Here is an 18,210-nt window from a genome sequence, read left to right on the forward strand (position 1 = left end):
AGAACAAGGTATCTGGAAGGAACCCATTTTTGTCCTGTCCTTCCCACCTCACTCCAAAGCAGATCTATGGATGGAGGCCTTTTCACTTATGGAAGATTCCTCAGTCCCCGCACAAGGGTCTTGGATCTTGTACTTTGCTCACTGTCTTAAAGTCTGCCACCAGCAACCTGGGTGCAGCGTGAGAAAAGGTTTTGGAAAACGTCAGCGAAAAGAAAAAAAATAATTCTTCTCCCCTCAAGATGACAAGGAAACTGTTAAATATATAGGAAGGAGAGATGCCACCAGCTTATTAAAAAATAAGGGGAAAGAACTGGTTTTTAAATGCCTTTTCTTCTAAAAAATACATTATTAAATATATTTATATATAATTTCTTCTGTGTCTAAAAATAAAAAAGGCAGACCACTTGCTGATTTTAGCATTCAGAGGAAACAGCCCCAGGGAAAGTTTGGGAGGAAACTCGAGTTTTCAAAGCAAATAGTATTTTAAGGGGGTAATGCTCGGTCTGACCCGACTGCATGGCATTTCTATCTTTCAAGATGGATTGACCCCCAACCTTGAGCGTCCCAGATTAATGTGTGGCTTCTGCTCCCAATCCCCCAACACAGGGGATCTCAAGGCGCAGCTAAAGCTAATTTTTACAGTGGCTTAAGTAAGAGATTGTATATCCACACCTGACACCTGCTCCCATGTGCCTTTAATGGCAGGACTAACTGCTGCAGGATCCAATCCCACAATTAACAAATGTGCTTCTTAAGCTGTTCCCGCCCAGAGCAGTGGAGATCAGCCCAGGGTTAAAACGCCGGAAAGCTATTCCATAGACAAAAGATGGGTCCAGGAGAGACATTCTAGCCAGGCTTCTCTCTGCCCTGGAGGACTGGAACAATGTCTGCATTGTTTTCTACCGCCAAAGTGTTTGACTTTGGAACAGGACAGTTCACCTCTCTAGGACAGCACTGAAAGACTAAAAGCCAGCGAGAAGCCAAGCTCGAATGACAATAGCCTCGCCACCCCAACCCTACCCTGGGAAAGAGTAGATGCCTAACTGGAACAGGAGACAAGCACTGGGACCTTCGGTGTCCTTCCTGCCCCTCCGAAATGGGACTTGGGCTCAGACTAGCAGCTGGACCCGTTCCCTAGCACCATAGATGAGGGGAGAGGAAGGCTCTCCTTGTGGTGTAAGTCAGCTGACCTGTTTTGGACTACAACTCCCATCAGCCCCCTCTCAGGGATGCCAGGTGGACAAAGGGCAGTCTGTATCAGGCATCCCCAAACTCGACCCTCCAGCTGTTTTGGGACTACAACTCCCATCATCCCTAGCTAACAGGACCAGTGGTCAGCGATGATGGGAATTGTAGTCCCAAAACAGCTGGAGGGCCAAGTTTGGAGATACCTGGTCTATATGATGTGCTCCCTGCCCCAGTATCAACGAAAATCTCTAGCTTTCCAAGCAACTTGGTAGATGTTAGGTAGGTTTCTTCAAAAAGGCAGAAAGGCCATGAAGGTAGAAAACGCCCTCAACTCTGTGCCTGAGTTTTAGGAGGGCTGGGGAGGGAGGAAAGAAACATGGTGAATGGGCAACACCTCCAAGGGGAAGATAGTGCTTGCTGTTCGACTGGCAGCCACAAGGTGGCACTGGGGTTGCTGAACAGGCAGTTGTACACACCGGATAACGGGGTCAGCGGTGTCCCAGTGCTGTGTTTTTTCCTTCTGTAGTGTTTACAAAAAAAAGATGTGCAGCAGCAGCACAGACTTCAGGGGCTCACCCAGATTTCCCTTTTCAAGGCACTTGTAGCATCCTGTCTGGACCAGGTGGGAACCAAGGATAGCAGGTTTAAAATATCGTTCGGCGGGCAGGCGAGGACTCTGCGACACACCTCGCGGGTGCTTACAAGTCCAGAGGCTCCTCCACCGGTACAGACTGCAACTGGGTTAGCACCTTCTCGTCCGAGTCCAGAGCCTCGGGGCCCATCGGGTCTCCCCCAGAAGCGTCCAGCAAGAGGCCCTCTCCCTCTGGGAGGCGCAGAAGGCCGCCCTGGACCTCCATAGAGTTCTTGTCCATCTCAAACAGCCCCTCGGCACCGGTCCCTTGGAGGTCCATGCCCACCGGGCTGGGCCAAACCACCTGCTGTTGAGACATGGCCAGGCCGTCGGGCTGGGAGAAATTTGAAAGGAGGCCAGCTTGGCCAGAGTCCGTGCCGAAAGCCAAGTCGGCCGGCCCGGTGCTGTCGGGCACCGAGAGCGGGGAGACTCCAGGAGGGAGCACGGAAGCACCCCCCGAGAGCAACACGCTGCTGCCGCCTTCGCCGCTCCCCAGAGTTGCCGGCGCCATCACGGTCGCCACTTCCTGCTTGATGGGCAGGGTTAGAGTCGGGGCGGCCTGGGCTGAGAGGATGGGCGTCATCAGCATGCCAGCCGGGAAGGTGGCCGTCAGGATCAGCTTCCCCTGCTGCAAAGCCATTCCGGTGACAATGGTGCTGCTCCCCGTTGCCGGGTTGGTCAGGAGGATGTTGCCTAAGTTGGAGAGGAAACGGGGAAATCTTAATAATAATAATTTATTATTTATACCCCGCCCATCTGGCTGAGTTTCCCCAGCCACTCTGGGCGGCTTCCAATCAAGTGTTAAAAACAATACAGCGTTAAATATTAAAAACTTCCCTAAACAGGGCTGCCTTCAAATGTCTTTGAAAAAGAAGATAGCTGCTTATTTCCTTCACATCTGAAGGGAGGGCGTTCCACAGGGCGGGTGCCACCACCGAGAAGGCCCTCTGTCTGGTTCCCTGTAACCTCACTTCTTGCAATGAGGGAACCGCCAGAAGGCCCTCAGTGCTGGATCTCAGTGTCCGGGCTGAACGATGGGGGTGGAGACGCTCCTTAAGCAAAGGAAGGGACACAGAGCCCCCATTTCCTCTCCCCCCTGCCCACCCAAATCAGCAAACATCTCCAAGGCGGTCCCTACTCTCCAAGAGAGCCAATGAGGTGGAGTGGTTGGACTAGGGCCTGACAGAGACCAGGGTTCAAATCGCAATGCTGATATGAAGCTCATTGGGTGACCCTGGGCCAGTCACTGTCTCTTAGCCTACCCTACCCCAGAGGGTTGTTGTGAGGATAAAACAAGGAGAGGGAAAACCATGTGCACCACCTTGATCTCCTTGGAGGAAAAGTGGGATAGAAACAAATACATAATAATTAACTAGACAAAAATATTGCTTCGCAACGTTGGAGAAATTGTGGGAATGAAGGAACATTTATACACAGGTGGTGGAAATGCCCATTGATTAAAAACTTCTGGCTAAAAATATTTCAGAAAATGGAACAAATTACATCTCAATCGATCAATTTAGATCCCCAAATAGCATTGCTTTCTATATTTGCAGATGAAGCACAAAATCTTAGAGACAGAGACTTAATTTTGTGCATCTTATAACTGCAGCACGTCTTGCTGTTGCTAGACACTGGAGGACATTAAATGCGAACCTATATGAAGTTTGGTATGCTTATGTCTGGGAATTTTGATGGAAAAGTTATCAGAAAGGGTACATGAAAGAAAACAACATGAGAAACTGCATAACTTTTACATAACATAGTCCTCCTTTATTACCTATGCATCAAAGAAAGAACATGCATTTAAACCACGTACATGCATTTAAACCACATTTAAGCCTACGTACTTCTCTTCCTCCCCCATTTTATCGCTCACAACAATTCTGCGAGTGAATTATTGGCCCAAGATCACCAAGTTTCTTGGCTGGGAGGGGATTCGAACCCTGGCCTCCCAGATCCTAGTCCAGCACCACTCTAAATGTATGGCACAAACGGGGCCCCAGAGTCCTTGATTCAGCCCTGCCAGTTTCCTGAATCCCTTGAATTGTTTTTGAAACCTCCCTGGCCACCCTCTGCCCAAAGCACATACCTGGCGCGGTGCCCGGGATCTGCAGCGTGGTCATGCCCACGTTGGCGTTGATGAGGTGCACGTTGCTCTGGCCAAGGCTTCCTCCCGCTGACACTGCCACCTGCGGCGCCCCTGCCATGGCCCCCACTTTGATGGGGGTGCCGCCAGTGGTCAGGATTTGGATGGGGCTGCCCATGCCCTGCTGCAGGGTGACCACCTGGGAGGTTGGCACAACTTGGGGCAGAGAGATAATCTGGGAGCCCTGGGCCACTTGGGGGAGCGAGACGAGCTGGGGGGCAGATGCCCCCTGCGGGACGGCGTAGATCTGCGTCGGGGACACAGGCACCATTTGGGACGGGGAGAGCACTTGGGTCCCAGAGACAGGCTGGGAGAGCGGTACCACCTGGGAAGGGGGCGAGACTTGGGCGATGGGGACCAGGGATGGGGCAGGGACGTGGAGGACAGCGGCCTGGGGTGGTGAGGGGCCTGGCATGGAAAGCAGCGGCGTGGCTGTGGTAGTCTGGGAAGACTGGGCCATCTGCCCACCGACCGTGGCTGCGGTCACCTGGGGAGCTGGCAGGGCTTGGGCACCAGGGGCCAACTTGGCTAGAGGAACCATCTGAGCACTAGATGTGGCTGATGGCTGAGGTGCTGGGGGCAGCTGCTGCGCAGCCGCGGGGGCTTCTTCGTTTGATGGGACCACTTGCGGCATGGCAACAGCCGCCAGCAGGGGCCCCTTGTGGTTGGAGAGGAGCGTGGCAGCGTCGCGGACAGGCAACAGGGGTGGGGCGGACCCCTGCCCCTCTTCCAGCTTGACCTCGACGCCAAATGCCAGGGCCTCTGCCGCTTCCGACTTCACTTCCCCCTGAAGCGCGGCAGCCGGGCTGAGAATGACGGTGGCCGGGGCAAGGGGCTCCTGGAGAGCCTTGTTGGCCTCCTGGCTGCCGGGTGGGCCTGGGGGCTTGCCACCCAGCAGGGGGCTGGATCCGTTGAGGAGGATGGGTGGGCTGGGCGCTGCCACGGGGCTGAGGGTGATGGTCTGGTTGTCGCCAAGAGCCAAGCCGTTCAGGATGACGCCTCCGCTGGGAGTCTGGATGACGGAGCCGCCGTTCAGCAGCATGGTTGGGGAGCTAGCGGTGATAAAGTTGCCGTTGAGGAGGATGGAAGAGGCGCTGGAGCAAGCGGCTGGCAGGAACAGGCTGTTAGGGGTGGGCATCCCTTCGGGGGTTGCAGAAATCCCCATGGACGTTTCGGTTTCTTCGGTGCCGTGGCTGGACTCGTCCTCCGTACTGGGGTTCCCGTCAGACTCGCTGTAAAGGAGAAGAGGTTGAGGATGTAGTAGTAGTAGTAGTAGTAATAATAATAATAATAATAATAATAATAATAATAATAATAATAAATTTTATTTATACCCCGTCCTGCCCGGCCAGAGCTGGGCTCAGGGCGGTTAACACCAGTAAAATGACAGTAAAAACATAATTGGGGGGGGGGACGGACCAATTTTAAATACAGGTTAAAATGCAATTTTAAATGCAGCCTCATTTTAAAAGTCAAAACCATAAGGGGAGCGAAACATAAGGGTCAGACTGAGTCCAAACCAAAGGCCAGGCGGAACAGCTCCGTTTTGCAGGCCTTGCGGAAAGATGTCAAGTCCCACAGGGCCCTAGTCTCTTGTGACAGAGCGTTCCACCAAGTCGGGGCCAGTACTGAAAAGGCCCTGGCCCTAGTTGAGACCAATCTAACCACCTTACGACTTAGGACCTCCAAAATGTTGTCATTTGTGGACCTTAAGGTCCTCCGTGGGGCATACCAGGAGAGGCGGTCCCGTAAGTACGTAGGTCCTAGGCCGTGGTTGCCACAGTGAACTGTCTCTGACTAACAGTTGTTGGGAATCTCAGGGATGGGGGGAGAAGTGCTCTTGCGCTCAAATTCTGCGCATGGTCACCTGATCAGCCACCGTTACAACAGGATGTTGGACTAGATAGGCCACTGAGTTTCTCCTCTATGAACTGGTCTAATCCACAACAACAACAAAACAACAACTGTTTATTACTTATGCCTGCCCATCTGACCAGGTTGCCCCAGCCACTCTGTTCAAACAGAATATAAAAAAACACACACAACAAAACACCAGACAATAAAAACTTTCTCTTTTACAGAGCTGCCTTCAGATGTCTTCTAAAAGTTGTATGGTTCTTTATCTCCTTGACATCTGAGGGTATGGTGTTCCACAGGGTGGGCGCCACCACCGAGAAGGCCCTCTGCCTGATTCCCTGTAATTTCACTTCTCTCAGTGAGGGAACCACCAGAAGGGCCTCGGCGCTGGACCTCAGGGTCCAGGCTAAATGATGGGGGTGGAGATGCACGGTCAAAGCCATTTAGGGCTTTAAAGGCCAGCACCAACACTTTGAATTGTACTCGGAAACCTACAGGGAGCAGCCATCGTTATAGCCCGTGGCAGGGAATCCTGCATGTTATTTATGCATTGCATGAAATACTTCCTTGTATCTGCCCTGAATCTCTGAAAACCTCCAGTGGTGCAGATTCCCTGCACAAAAATGCTGGTATTGTCTGGGGCAGTGTTCAAAATTAGTCAGGTGCTGGGTGCATTTTGCACCTGGCTATTGGTCGCTATTGGGATGCGGGTGGTGCTGTGGGTTAAACCACAGAGCCTAGGACTTGCCGATCAGAAGGTTGGCGGTTCGAATCCCCGCGACGGGATGAGCTCCCGTTGCTCGGTCCCTGCTCCTGCCAACCGAGCAGTTCCAAAGCACGTCAAAGTGCAAGCAGATAATAGGTACCACTCTGGAGGGAAGGTAAACGGCATTTCCGTGCGCTGCTCTGGTTCTCCAGAAGCGGCTTAGTCATGCTGGCCACATGACCCGGAAGCTGTACGCCAGCTCCCTTGGCCAATAATGCGAGATGAGTGCCGCAACCCCAGAGTCGGCCACGACTGGACCTAATGGTCAGGGATCCCTTTACCTTACTGGTCGCTAGTGACCAAGTGAAGATACCTGGGCACCAGGATGGCACCTGGTGCCTCCGCCATGTGGAGGTGCATGCCTAAGGATCATTGGATCTGGACTGTTTTCGCACACTAGCAACACATTCTGTAGAATTCTATCAGTTATATTTTTATCTGCACAATCGGAATGAATTTCAGGAACCAAAATGCGTTCTCTGTGCAGCTTGAACAGGAGGAGAGAACAACCTAGTTAATTGTCGTCACCTGTCTTAACATACCCTACTCCATGGCCCTGCTTATGGTGGTGCAGAATATTCCTGCGTTTTGAATGGTCCATGTCATCATTAAGAAAAAGAGGTTGGAATAGGCCAATATATACAGTGGTGCCTCGCAAGACGAAAAGAATCCGTTCTGTGATTCTCTTCGTCTAGCGGTTTTTTCGTCTTGCGAAGCAAGCCCATTGAAGGATTAGCGCTATTAGCGGCTTATCTGCTGATCGGATCAGCTGATAAGCGGCTTAGCGGCTTAGAAAAAGGGGGAAAAGGAAAAAAAACCCGCAGGAACTCGCAAGACATTGTCGTCTTGCGAAGCAAGCCCGTAGGAGATTCGTTTTGCGAAGCACCTCCAAAACGGAAAACCCTTTCATCTAGCGCGTTTTCCGTCTTGCGAGGCATTCGTCTTGCGGGGCACCACTGTATGTGGACTATTTCTGGATCAAGTGACTTTTCTTGTTTAAGTTTTCCAAGTTCTTAACCTAGCTCAAGGCGGTCATCTGAACTAGCAAAATGCAGTCACATGTTGAACATACAACATAAAAACAAAATTACAAGGAATCTCTTGGACTTCTCTCCTCCCCTTTGTGGGTCCTACTGTTAATCATTTCCTCCATCTTTTCAGAATAATCCAAATCTTTTCTCTCTCCATTGTATCCAAAATTCCCTATTTAACTATAAGTGCTATTCCAATCCTACTAATGATTTTAACTGTTTACAGTGGTCTTTAAGATAAGTTATAAATTTCCCCCATTCCTTATTAAAATTTTGGTCTTCCTGATTTCTGATTCTTCCGGTCATTTTAGCCATTTCGGCATAATCCATCAACTTGACCTTGCCATTCTTCTCTTGCAAAATGTTTAACTGAGAATCAATCACAGCCAGTCCATCATTTGAAAAAGAAAACTTTGGAGACGCTTTGCCCCAAAATGGCAGCTAGGCGTTCCGTTTTGAAAACTGGTTTAAAGAGCAATTTGGCGCCTAGCTTATATCTCTGAGTTTCTAACCCTGGCCAGGGGGGGAAGCCTCTTTGAATTATTTTCTTTGAATGGATCGTGGGAGCCCCCAACTGCAGCGTAACAAGCCCAAACCCCTGATTTACTGTGGGGAAGGGTTGTAGCTCAATGCTTAGAGCACCCGGCTTGCAAGCAGAAGGTTGCAGGTTCAAATCCAGTTAAAAAGACCAAGTAGCAGGGAATGGGAAAGTCCCTGGAGAGCCGGTGGTATTCAGTGTACAGTATATGTTTCTGAGGTAGAAAGGACTGAGAAATAGATCTTTAGTTGGAGAGTGAAGGCAGGAGTCTGGGCTCCTTGGGCAAGGTAATTTCCACCCTCAGCCCAAGGAAATTCAAAGCCAAGGGATTCACATTTCACAACAAAGGGGATGAGCTTGGCGCCTTCCACGTTGCTGCAAAGTGCAGCTAACTGGAGGCAAAGTTTTTCTCCCAGGAGAGAAAGGGGGGGGGGAGAGGAGAGAGAGCGCCAGCTGCAGAAACATCTGGAGTAGCCAGCTTGGCTGTTCCCCACCCCCTGAACAGTCTGCAATAGAAGAATGAACTAGAACTTTCTCAAACTCAAGTGGTTTCTCCCTTTTGTTTGCAGAGGGGAAGGCAAAGGCAGACACACAAAAAATCCTCCGTGCCCAGGAACAGCTAGAAGAGAAAAGCCCTCTTCACTCTCCTGGGTGCACCCTGCTCTGGAAGCACCCAAAATGTGGGGGGGGGGGGAGGAGAGAGAAACCAGGGAGGGGAAAAGCTCTGTCTGCAGGGTTCAGGTCTCCCACCTCCTCATTCCTTCCTTACAGCCCCATCCAACACATATTTATTCGAAAGTAAGGCAGTGGTGTTACCCAGGGGTTCCCAAAGCGGGGAGGGGGATTACCCAGGGGGCAGTAAAAGGCCAGGGGGTGGCAGGGGGGCACTGGAGGTGTAAATGGCTATCAGACTTTGAAAAGCTGGTATCAGCAAATCTTGTTGAATTAAGTAAACTAGGCAATTTGAACTGGACGTTTAATGACTGTTTGGAATTTTATTGCATTATTATCTTCCCTTTTCTGGGTCATGCGAATCGCTATTCTGAATAATGCTTTTTACAGGGAATTGTTTTTCTTTCTTTATTTATTTATACCCCGTCCACCTAGCTGGGTTTCACCTAAAAATACATTAAAACATCAGTCATTAAAAACTTCCCTAGGGCTTGCCAATCAGAAGGTTGGCGGTTCGAATCCCTGCGACGGGGTGAGCTCCCGTTGCTCAGTTCCTGCTCCTGCCAACCTAGCAGTTCGAAAGGACATCAAAGTGCAAGTAGATAAATAGGTACCCCTCTGGCGGGAAGGTAAACAGTGTTTCCGTGCGCTGCTCTGGTTCGCCAGAAGCGGCTTAGTCATGCTGGCCACATGACCCGGAAGCTGTACGCCGGCTCCCTCGGTCAATAAAGCGAGATGAGCGCCGCAACCCCAGAGTCGGCCACGATTGGACCTAATGGTCAGGGGTCCCTTTACCTTTTAGGGGGCACCAGGCAGGATTAAGCCTTCCGTAGCCCACTTTGTGGATTGTGCAAATACAAGGCTGTTCCTGTGTCTGAGGCAGCCTGTCTCAGCACTCTCACACAGAAGACAAGAGTTGAAATTTAGGGTAGTTTGTGGGTTTTGCAAAGCCTTGGCCATACCTCACTCTTCTTGGTTTAGCTGGAGAAGATGTAACTGATGTTACCCCTCTTTCTTAGCACCCGGAGTTTAGTAATTCCTTACAATATGCCACATTTATTTCCCAGCCTCTGTAAAAATGGTTGTTCCTGGAAGTTACTTTTGACAACCTTTTTTCCACGCAGTGGGAAAGGAGTTTGCAATGCGTGTGACGGAAATCGGGTGTCTCCCAATCTGCCAATGGTCAGGCATGATGGGTATTGTAGTTTCTGGAAGGCCCTATGACAATACCCATCATGCTGGCTGAGACGAATTGAAGCCAGAATCCCAAAACATATGGAAGGCACCAGCCTGGCTACCCCTGCCCTGGAAGGACAGGAACTTTGTAAAGGGTCCATTAGAGACCTATAAAACTTCGAGAGGGGTCTCCCAGCAGGCTCATTCTCTCTTCCTGGGAGTGCTTACTATAAACTGAGAAGCACATGTGATTCAGGAATTTCTCCATCACCCTAGACTTTTTCTGAAACTTGCGAGGACCTTGAACTAAGAATAGGTGGCATCAATGTCTCCCAAAAGCCCATCCAGAGGAAATAGGTATTCTATGGGGGGTTGGAGTCAAGTGTCTAGATGATGCTGGGTTTTCCGTGAAGACCCCAAAGTCCCCTTCAGAACTTCAAGATCCCTTTAAGGAGAGTTGGGGGTCTGCCCCCTAATTATCAGTATGAGGTCTTTAAGAATATTAGAAAAGCCCAGCTGGTTCTGACCCACATCCAGGTCCAATCCTAAACCCATTTCTTCAAGAGTAAGCTCCAACTTTAATGGGACTTACTTGGGGTCTGCTGCAGTCCTAGTTGGGCTGCATCCTGCTTCCCAACAGTGCAGAGAGAATAATTGGGTGCACTCTTCCCACCTTGGATCAAATCTATGCTTTCAGGTGTTATAAGAAAGCTGCAGAGTACGCACCCCGGAAATGATCTCTTTCAGCTTCTGCCTTCTGGAAGAAGGTAAAGGTAAAGGGGACCCCTGACCATTAGGCCCAGTCGTGACCGACTCTGGGGTTGCGGCGCTCATCTCTCTTTACTGGCCGAGGGAGCTGGCGTACAGCTTCCAGGTCATGTGGCCAGCATGACTTATGCTGCTTCTGGCGAACCAGAGCAGCGCACGGAAATGCCGTTTACCTTCCCGCCGGAGGGGTACCTATTTATCTAATTGCACTTTGATGTCCTTTCGAACTGCTAGGTTGGCAGGAGCAGGAACTGAGCAACGGGAGCTCACCCCGTCGCAGGGATTCGAACCGCCGACCTTCTGATCGGCAAGTCCTAGGCTCTGTGGTTTAACCCACAGCGCCGGGTTATAAAGACTAGGACTAGCCGCCTGAGAAACAGTTTCTATCCAAATGCGATTTTGGTTTTAAACGCAGTGTAAGGTAGTCTCTGTGGGAGTATATTGTATTTAATTATGGGGTATCAGAGTTTTTAGGGGGTCAACCAGGCTGGGATAGCAAGGATAGCAGGCATGTTGGGTTTTTGCATGTCTGATGTTGATTTTTTCAATTTCGTTGTTCTGTATGGGACAACGACAATAAAGATTATCGTATTGTATTGTATCTGGCAAGGCTAAGAATCAGGCCAGGGAGGCTGCAGTCACCCCGCTCCCTCCCCGCAACCGGTAGGCTGCTCTTGTCCACGCAGGTTCCACTTCTCTTTCCTGCGCAGCAGTGCGCGCGCGATTGCGCCCCGAGAGAGTGTGGCGCCGCGCTCTGCCCATGCCCCGGGGACGCTCACCTCTTGCTGGGCGTGCCGGCGCCTCCTCCCCCGGCTCCTCCTCCTCCTCCGCTGCGGTCGCGCTGCCGTCGGTTCTTGAACCAGTTGCTGACCTGCGTGAGCGACAGGCCGGTGTCCTGGGCCAGGCGCCGCTTCTGCTCGGGGCTCGGGTAGCGGCTGCGCCCGTACGAGTCGCGCAGGGCTGCCCGCGAGCGCCGCTTGAAGCAGTACACCGTCTCCTCGCCGTCCCAGATGGTGCTGGGCAGCGGGAACTTCTTGCGCAGCCGGTACTTGTCGACGGCGCCCAGAGCCCGGCCCCGGGCAGCTTCGGCCTCCCGGTAGCGGGCGCGCAGGTACAGGTCCTGCAGGAACGGGTGGTGCGGCGCGCCGAAGGGCCGGCTCTGCACCAGGCGGTACAGCTCGGCGAAGTCGCCGCGCTGGAAGGCCAGCAGCGCGCGCGCCTTGGCCAGGCTCTCGCCCGCCTGCGCCTCCAGGCACGGCGCCTCGGCGTCGGGCGGCAGCGAGCCCAGGAAGCGGCCCAGCCGGCCGGGGTCGCCCGCCTGCAGCAGCGCCTCGCACACGCACGAGACCTGCTCCGCCGAGAAGCGCGGCGAGCGCGGAGGATCGGGCGCGGCGGAAGCCAGCCCCGCGCTTGGAGAGGACGCAGCAGCCGTCGCCAAACCCGATCCTCCTCCTCCTGCTGCTCCGCCGCCGTCCTCTGGCTCTCGGCCGGGAGGAGCCTGCGGCGACGGGGCGGGCGCCGAAGTTGGCAGAAGTTGGCGCGCCTCCTCGGCGGCGCCCTCGTCCTCCTCCTCCTGCCTCTGCTCTCCTCCGGCGGCGGGGGCGCGCCGTCCTCCCCGGCCGGGGGGCTCGGCGGGGCCCGCGGGGAAGGAGGCCATGTTCGCGGCGCGCGGGATCGCGGCCCCCCTCGCCCGCCTCCGGCCCGCTCCCCTCCCCCTGCGCGCTGCCCTAGCCGTGCGGGTCTCCTCCCCCTGCGCCGCCGTCCCCTTTCCACATCCTAGGAGCCGCGGTCCGCCTCCCGCCCCCGGGCCGCGGCGCGGCTCCCAGCCCGGGCTGGCCTCCGCCTCCTGGGACGCGCGCCCACCCCCCGCGGCCCCCCAAACTTCGGAGCAACTCTCCGGACGCTTCTCCCCCGCCTCGGTCTCCCTCCTTTCCACTTCTCTTCCCCCCCTTCCTTCCCTCTTTCTTTCTCTTTCTCTCCCACCCGCCTTTCCTTCTATTAACTTTCCTTTCCCCTCCCTCCCTTCGTCCTTCCTACTTTTACTCCCGGGCTCCTCCTCCCTTTGCGCAGCCACAAATCAATCTCTCTCTTTTTTCCCCTCTCTCTCTTCTTTGCTCAGACGCAAAAAAGCGCCGCTTTTTGGAAATCCCGACTGCTGTCCCCGCTGAAACGATACTTTAAAAAAGGAAGAAGCCACTGACTCTTATTTCTGTTTAAAGCAGTAGATCCCGAACTCTTTTGGCCCACTGCCCCCTTGGTTCCACATCCCCCAGTGTCCCCTATGCTTACTCTAGAGAAAGCATTACAGGGGTTAACACGGCTCGCTAAGGAAGATATTAATAGAATTCTGCATTGGGGGGGGGACCCTAACGGTCATCTAGTCTAACACCATGCAGTGCAGGAATTTCAACTATACAGTGGTACCTTGGATTAAGATCTTAATTCGTTCCGGAGGTTCGTTCTTAACCTGAAGCACCACTTTCGCTAATGGGGCCTCCTGCTGCCACTGTGCCACCGGCGAGCTATTTCTGTTCTCATCCTGAAGCAAAGTTTTTAACCTAAGGTACTATTTCTGGGTTAGTGGAGTCTGTAGCCTGAAGCGTCTGTAACCTGAAGCGTTTGTAACCAGAGGTACCACTGTAAAGCATCGGGGATAGTTGAGCACAATAAAATTCAAAACAGTAGCGATTAGTTGCACATTCAGTCAAAATCCACGTAAAACTACTCAGTTTAATTCAGGGGTTGGCAAACCACGGTCCGGGGGCCAGATGCGGCCCCCCAGGCTCGTAGATCCGGCCTGCGGAACCTGCCGCCTGCTCGGTCCCCGCAAGCTGTGGACGCCTCTCCGCGCTGGGACTGACTTCCACAACGCTGGCATGGCTTCTGGGTGGGCGGCGACATTGGGGCAGCTTTGGATTCGCTGCAAGCAGTTCCTGCAGCCAATGCAAAGCCTCACCGCACGCGCACTGAGGTAAACCCGGCGTGGCCATGGATGGAGTGGGCGGGTGGTGGGTCTGGCCACGCCACGGGCATCGTGACGGGTGCATTGCGGGGCTTCAGCCAGAGCTTGGCGGGCCTGCTGGCCCCGCGCCTGGTGCCCGGCTCAGCGCTGCTACTGGTGGCGCGCTTGGTGGCATTGCTGTCAACGTTTCCCTTTTTTAAAGCGAGATTCCCTTATTCCGAATAGGATTCCTCGCAAGAAAAGGGAAAAGTTGACAGCTATGCGTGGCTGCGCTGCAGCAGCTGGAGGCGGTGCTCTGCCTGCGCTGCCTACCCGCCGACCTTGGCACCGGATGACGGGCCATAGCGAGTGGTGCACACTGACTGGAAGCTCTGCGGGGACAGGCCGGTGGAGTGGCTGCTGCCCATCAACAACGCCGGTGAGCGGACGGCGCCAAGACGTGCTCCTTAACGCGTGCAGAGTGCGTTCCTCCTCCAGGTCCGGAGTCAGCTGTGGGACTGGCTTGCAGGGTACAGTGGTACCTCAGGTTACAGACGCTTCAGGTTACAGACTCCGCTAACCCAGAAATAGTACCTCGGTTTAAGAACTTTGCTTCAGGATGAGAACAGAAATCGTGTGGCGGCAGCGGGAGGCCCCATTAGCTAAAGCGGTACTTCAGGTTAAGAACAGTTTCAGGTTAAGAACCGACCTCCAGAACGATTAACTTCTTAACCTGATGGTACCAGTGTATTTATATATTTTTCTAAATATAGTCCGGCCCCCCACAAGGTCTGAGGGACAGTGGACCTGCCCCCTGATGAAAAAGTTTGCTGACCCCTTGTTTAATTCAACAAAACTAATGGACTTGAGCTTGGGCTGCCCAGAACCTCGATACACGCTGCCCAGACTAGAGTCCTGGGGACGTCACTTTGGTGGAGGCCAACAACCAAGAAGATACAGTGGTGCCCCGCAAGACGAGTGTTCTGATTTTTTTTTTGCTTTCCCTCCCCCCTTTTTCTAAGCCGCTAATAGACGTTTAGCCGCTAAGCTTTTAATAGCTGCTAAGCCTCTAATAGCGCTAAGCCGCTAAGAGGGTTGCTTCGCAAGACGAAAAAACCACTAGACGAAGAGACTCGCGGAACGGATTATTTCGTCTTGCGAGGCACCACTGTACCAGCTTTTCAAAGTCTGAAAGTCATTTCCATTTTCAGCAGTCCCCTGATGCTCACCTGAGGTTTGGAATTGCCCAAGAAAGATGTTAAATTATTTTTGTATGCCACTACGGCAGCTCGAAACTTACTAGCTAAGAATTGGAAAACATAAGAAATACCAACAGTGGAAGATTGGCAGATGAAGATGATGGACTTTTCGGACTAGCTGACCTGACTGGAAGAATCGGCAACCAGAAAGAAGAGGAATATCAAAAAGGCTGGAAGAAATTCAAGGACTATTTGAATAGATATTGCAATATAAAAAATTAGAAACTACTTGAAAGGACCAAATAGGCCTAGGATTAAATTAAGATTTAATAAAATAAATGGGATTTAGAACAGTAAGAAAAGTGAATAAGTTAGATTACAATTGGAAATATTTTTGTCTAATAATGATATTGGAAAGCTGTTACATCCAGATACAAGGAAACTCAGAAGGGAGGGACTAGAGGAAGGTCAACTAATATGTACATAAGTTTGGATATTTAAAGAATTAAGTTTGTTTTATTGTTTATTGTTTTCTTCTTTGATGTTTCTTTTTTTCGTTTGTTATTCTGTTATGTGATATTTGTTATAATTGTGGAAAACCATATATATATATATATATATATATATATATATATATATATTTGCTTTCGTAGATTTTCACGGGTACAGGAATGCAGGTTTTGGTGTCTTCGGGTGTCTTCCCGTGTAAGAGTTGGGGTGTCTAGGCGACGTTTCGACGAGGTCTCACTCGTCATCTTCAGGCTGGTGCTTTCGGCTTCTTGTTACTGGAACAGAGCAGGATCTCAGTGTTTGAGTTCCTATAAATACTGTTGAGGGGGTGTGGTGTATAGCCTCCGACGTTCTGGGCAGAGAGGAAGTTCCCAGGTTAGTGTGACTTTTCTTCTTTTGTTCCTTAATTACTTGAGGGATATCTTGAGTGATTTCTTGAGTGATATTCTGAGTACCACTTAGGAGGGTCATTAAGTGTGGATTAGTTGCTAAAGCTTTCGTGTCTTGACCTCTTGAGCTTGTGAAGAGTTTTTCTGAGAAGATGGCTGTACTGCACTTAGTTGTGCTCTGGCTTGGCTTCGTGTATAGGGGCGAGCTGTGGTTTTGTGCCCTGTGCCAGCCAGATCTGTGTAGGGATTGCAGGGGGGTGCAGCATCCGGAGGTGCCACTATGGTTTGGCTACTGGATGGTGTCTGTAATTTATCTGTGGAGAGGGTCTGGGTTTGGGTCTGGTGTGGTTGATTGGTGATGGCGTTCTGTGTGCCTCTGGTTCTGGTGTCGGTTTTTGTGGGGAGGGCTAATTTCCAGATGTCTGGCAGGCGGGACGTGTCGTCACGCTTGTTCATGTTGTGAGGGTGTTTCTCTATCTCGATGGCTTCCATGATTATTCTCTTGTGGTGATGTTCCATGTTAAAGAGCAATTTGGAATCTGCAAAATTAATTTCGTGTCCTGTTTCTTTCATGTGTTGGAAAAGAGAGGAAGTTTTTTCTTCTTTTTTGACGGCATTCTTGTGTTCTGCGATACGTGCATTTATTCATCTGTTTGTTTGTCCAATGTACGTGGCTGGGCAGACTTTGCAGGGTATTTCATAGACCCCTTGGTTTTCCAACTGGATTTTATCTTTGGGGTTTCTGAGGATATTGGCTATTTTTTGGTTGGTGCAAAAGGCTGTTTTGATATTGTGTTTATGGAGGATTTTGCTAATTTTATCTGTAGTGCCCTTGATATAAGGAAGGAGGGCCATGCCATTGTTTTCTTCTGTGTCTTGGTTTTTGGGGGGTGTTTCTTTTTGGATTAGCTTCGTAACCCTGTTTTGCTGGTATCCATTGGCGATTAACACATTTGAGAGATTCTGTAACTCAGTTGTCAAGTGGTCTTTGTCAGCCAGGCGTTTGGTTCTGGAGATGAGAGTCTTGGCTACGGAGTTTATTTGTGCAGGGTGGTGGTGTGATTGTGCATGTAAGTAGCGGTTGGTGTGTGTTTTTTTCCGGTAGATAGTGTGTCCTAGGGAGCCATCAGGTTTTTTGTAGATTAGGACGTCAAGGAAGGGAAGTTGGTTGTTGGCTTCTATTTCCATAGTGAATTGTATTTTGGGGTGTAGGCTGTTGAGATGTGTGAGGAAGCTATCTAAACCATAGCCAAACCATAGTGGCACCTCCGGATGCTGCACCCCCCTGCAATCCCTACACAGATCTGGCTGGCACAGGGCACAAAACCACAGCTCGCCCCTATACACGAAGCCAAGCCAGAGCACAACTAAGTGCAGTACAGCCATCTTCTCAGAAAAAACTCTTCACAAGCTCAAGAGGTCAAGACACGAAAGCTTTAGCAACTAATCCACACTTAATGACCCTCCTAAGTGGTACTCAGAATATCACTCAAGAAATCACTCAAGATATCCCTCAAGTAATTAAGGAACAAAAGAAGAAAAGTCACACTAACCTGGGAACTTCCTCTCTGCCCAGAACGTCGGAGGCTATACACCACACCCCCTCAACAGTATTTATAGGAACTCAAACACTGAGATCCTGCTCTGTTCCAGTAACAAGAAGCCGAAAGCACCAGCCTGAAGATGACGAGTGAGACCTCGTCGAAACGTCGCCTAGACACCCCAACTCTTACACAGGAAGACACCCGAAGACACCAAAACCTGCATATATATATATATATATATATATATATATATATGGTATGCTCACTTGAGTGGTCCTCCCCACTTTTGGAACCACTGGGAAAGAGATTGCTTGTTTCCAAGTGGATAGCTCAATTGGTGAGAGAGTGGTGCTGGTAACGCCAAGGTTGCAGGTTCAATCCCTGTATGGGGATTGGGCTGGATGACCCTCAGGGTCCCTTCTGACTCTACGATTCTGTGAATCTGGCAGAGGGAATCCCGCTGCCGCCGTTTATAGACCCTCTTGTGTTGCTGCCTCCTTGTGATGATGTGAATGAAAAAAGAAGGAGGGTTGGAAATGGCATACACAAGACACCTCCTCTGCTACTTCGCACTGTTAAACTATGGAACTCTCTGCCACTGGAGGCAGCGATGACCACCCACTTGGCTAGGGCTCTGAGAGAGGGTTGGACAAGGTTGTGGAAGAGAAAGCTAGCAGTGGTTACTAGCCAGGATGCCTAAGCTCTGCCTCCATGCTCAGAGGCAGCAATGAATCCCAGTTAGTTGCTGGAAACCCCAGGAGAGCAGATTAGCTCTTGAACTCGGGTCCTGTTTGCAAGTTTCCCACAGACATCTGGTTGGTCCCTGTGAGGACATGATGCTGGACTAGGTG

The 18,210-nt window shown here is 51.3% G+C and overlaps 1 protein-coding gene across 1 annotated transcript; it reads right to left on the bottom strand.

The window, feature by feature from the left end:
• Positions 1-311: 311 nt before the first annotated feature.
• SIX5 (SIX homeobox 5) lies at positions 312-12,579 on the bottom strand. The gene is made up of 3 exons (XM_083515790.1): positions 11,556-12,579; positions 3,912-5,200; positions 312-2,512 (listed from the first exon to the last, which is right to left on the bottom strand). The coding sequence occupies exons 1-3, from the start codon at positions 12,431-12,433 to the stop codon at positions 1,887-1,889; spliced, it is 2,793 nt and encodes a 930-aa protein (XP_083371916.1). The 5' UTR covers positions 12,434-12,579; the 3' UTR covers positions 312-1,886.
• Between the last annotated feature and the right edge of the window lie 5,631 nt (positions 12,580-18,210).

Source organism: Podarcis liolepis (assembly GCF_965112155.1).
Source record: "Podarcis liolepis genome assembly, chromosome: 7".
NCBI classification, from domain to species: domain Eukaryota; kingdom Metazoa; phylum Chordata; class Lepidosauria; order Squamata; family Lacertidae; genus Podarcis; species Podarcis liolepis.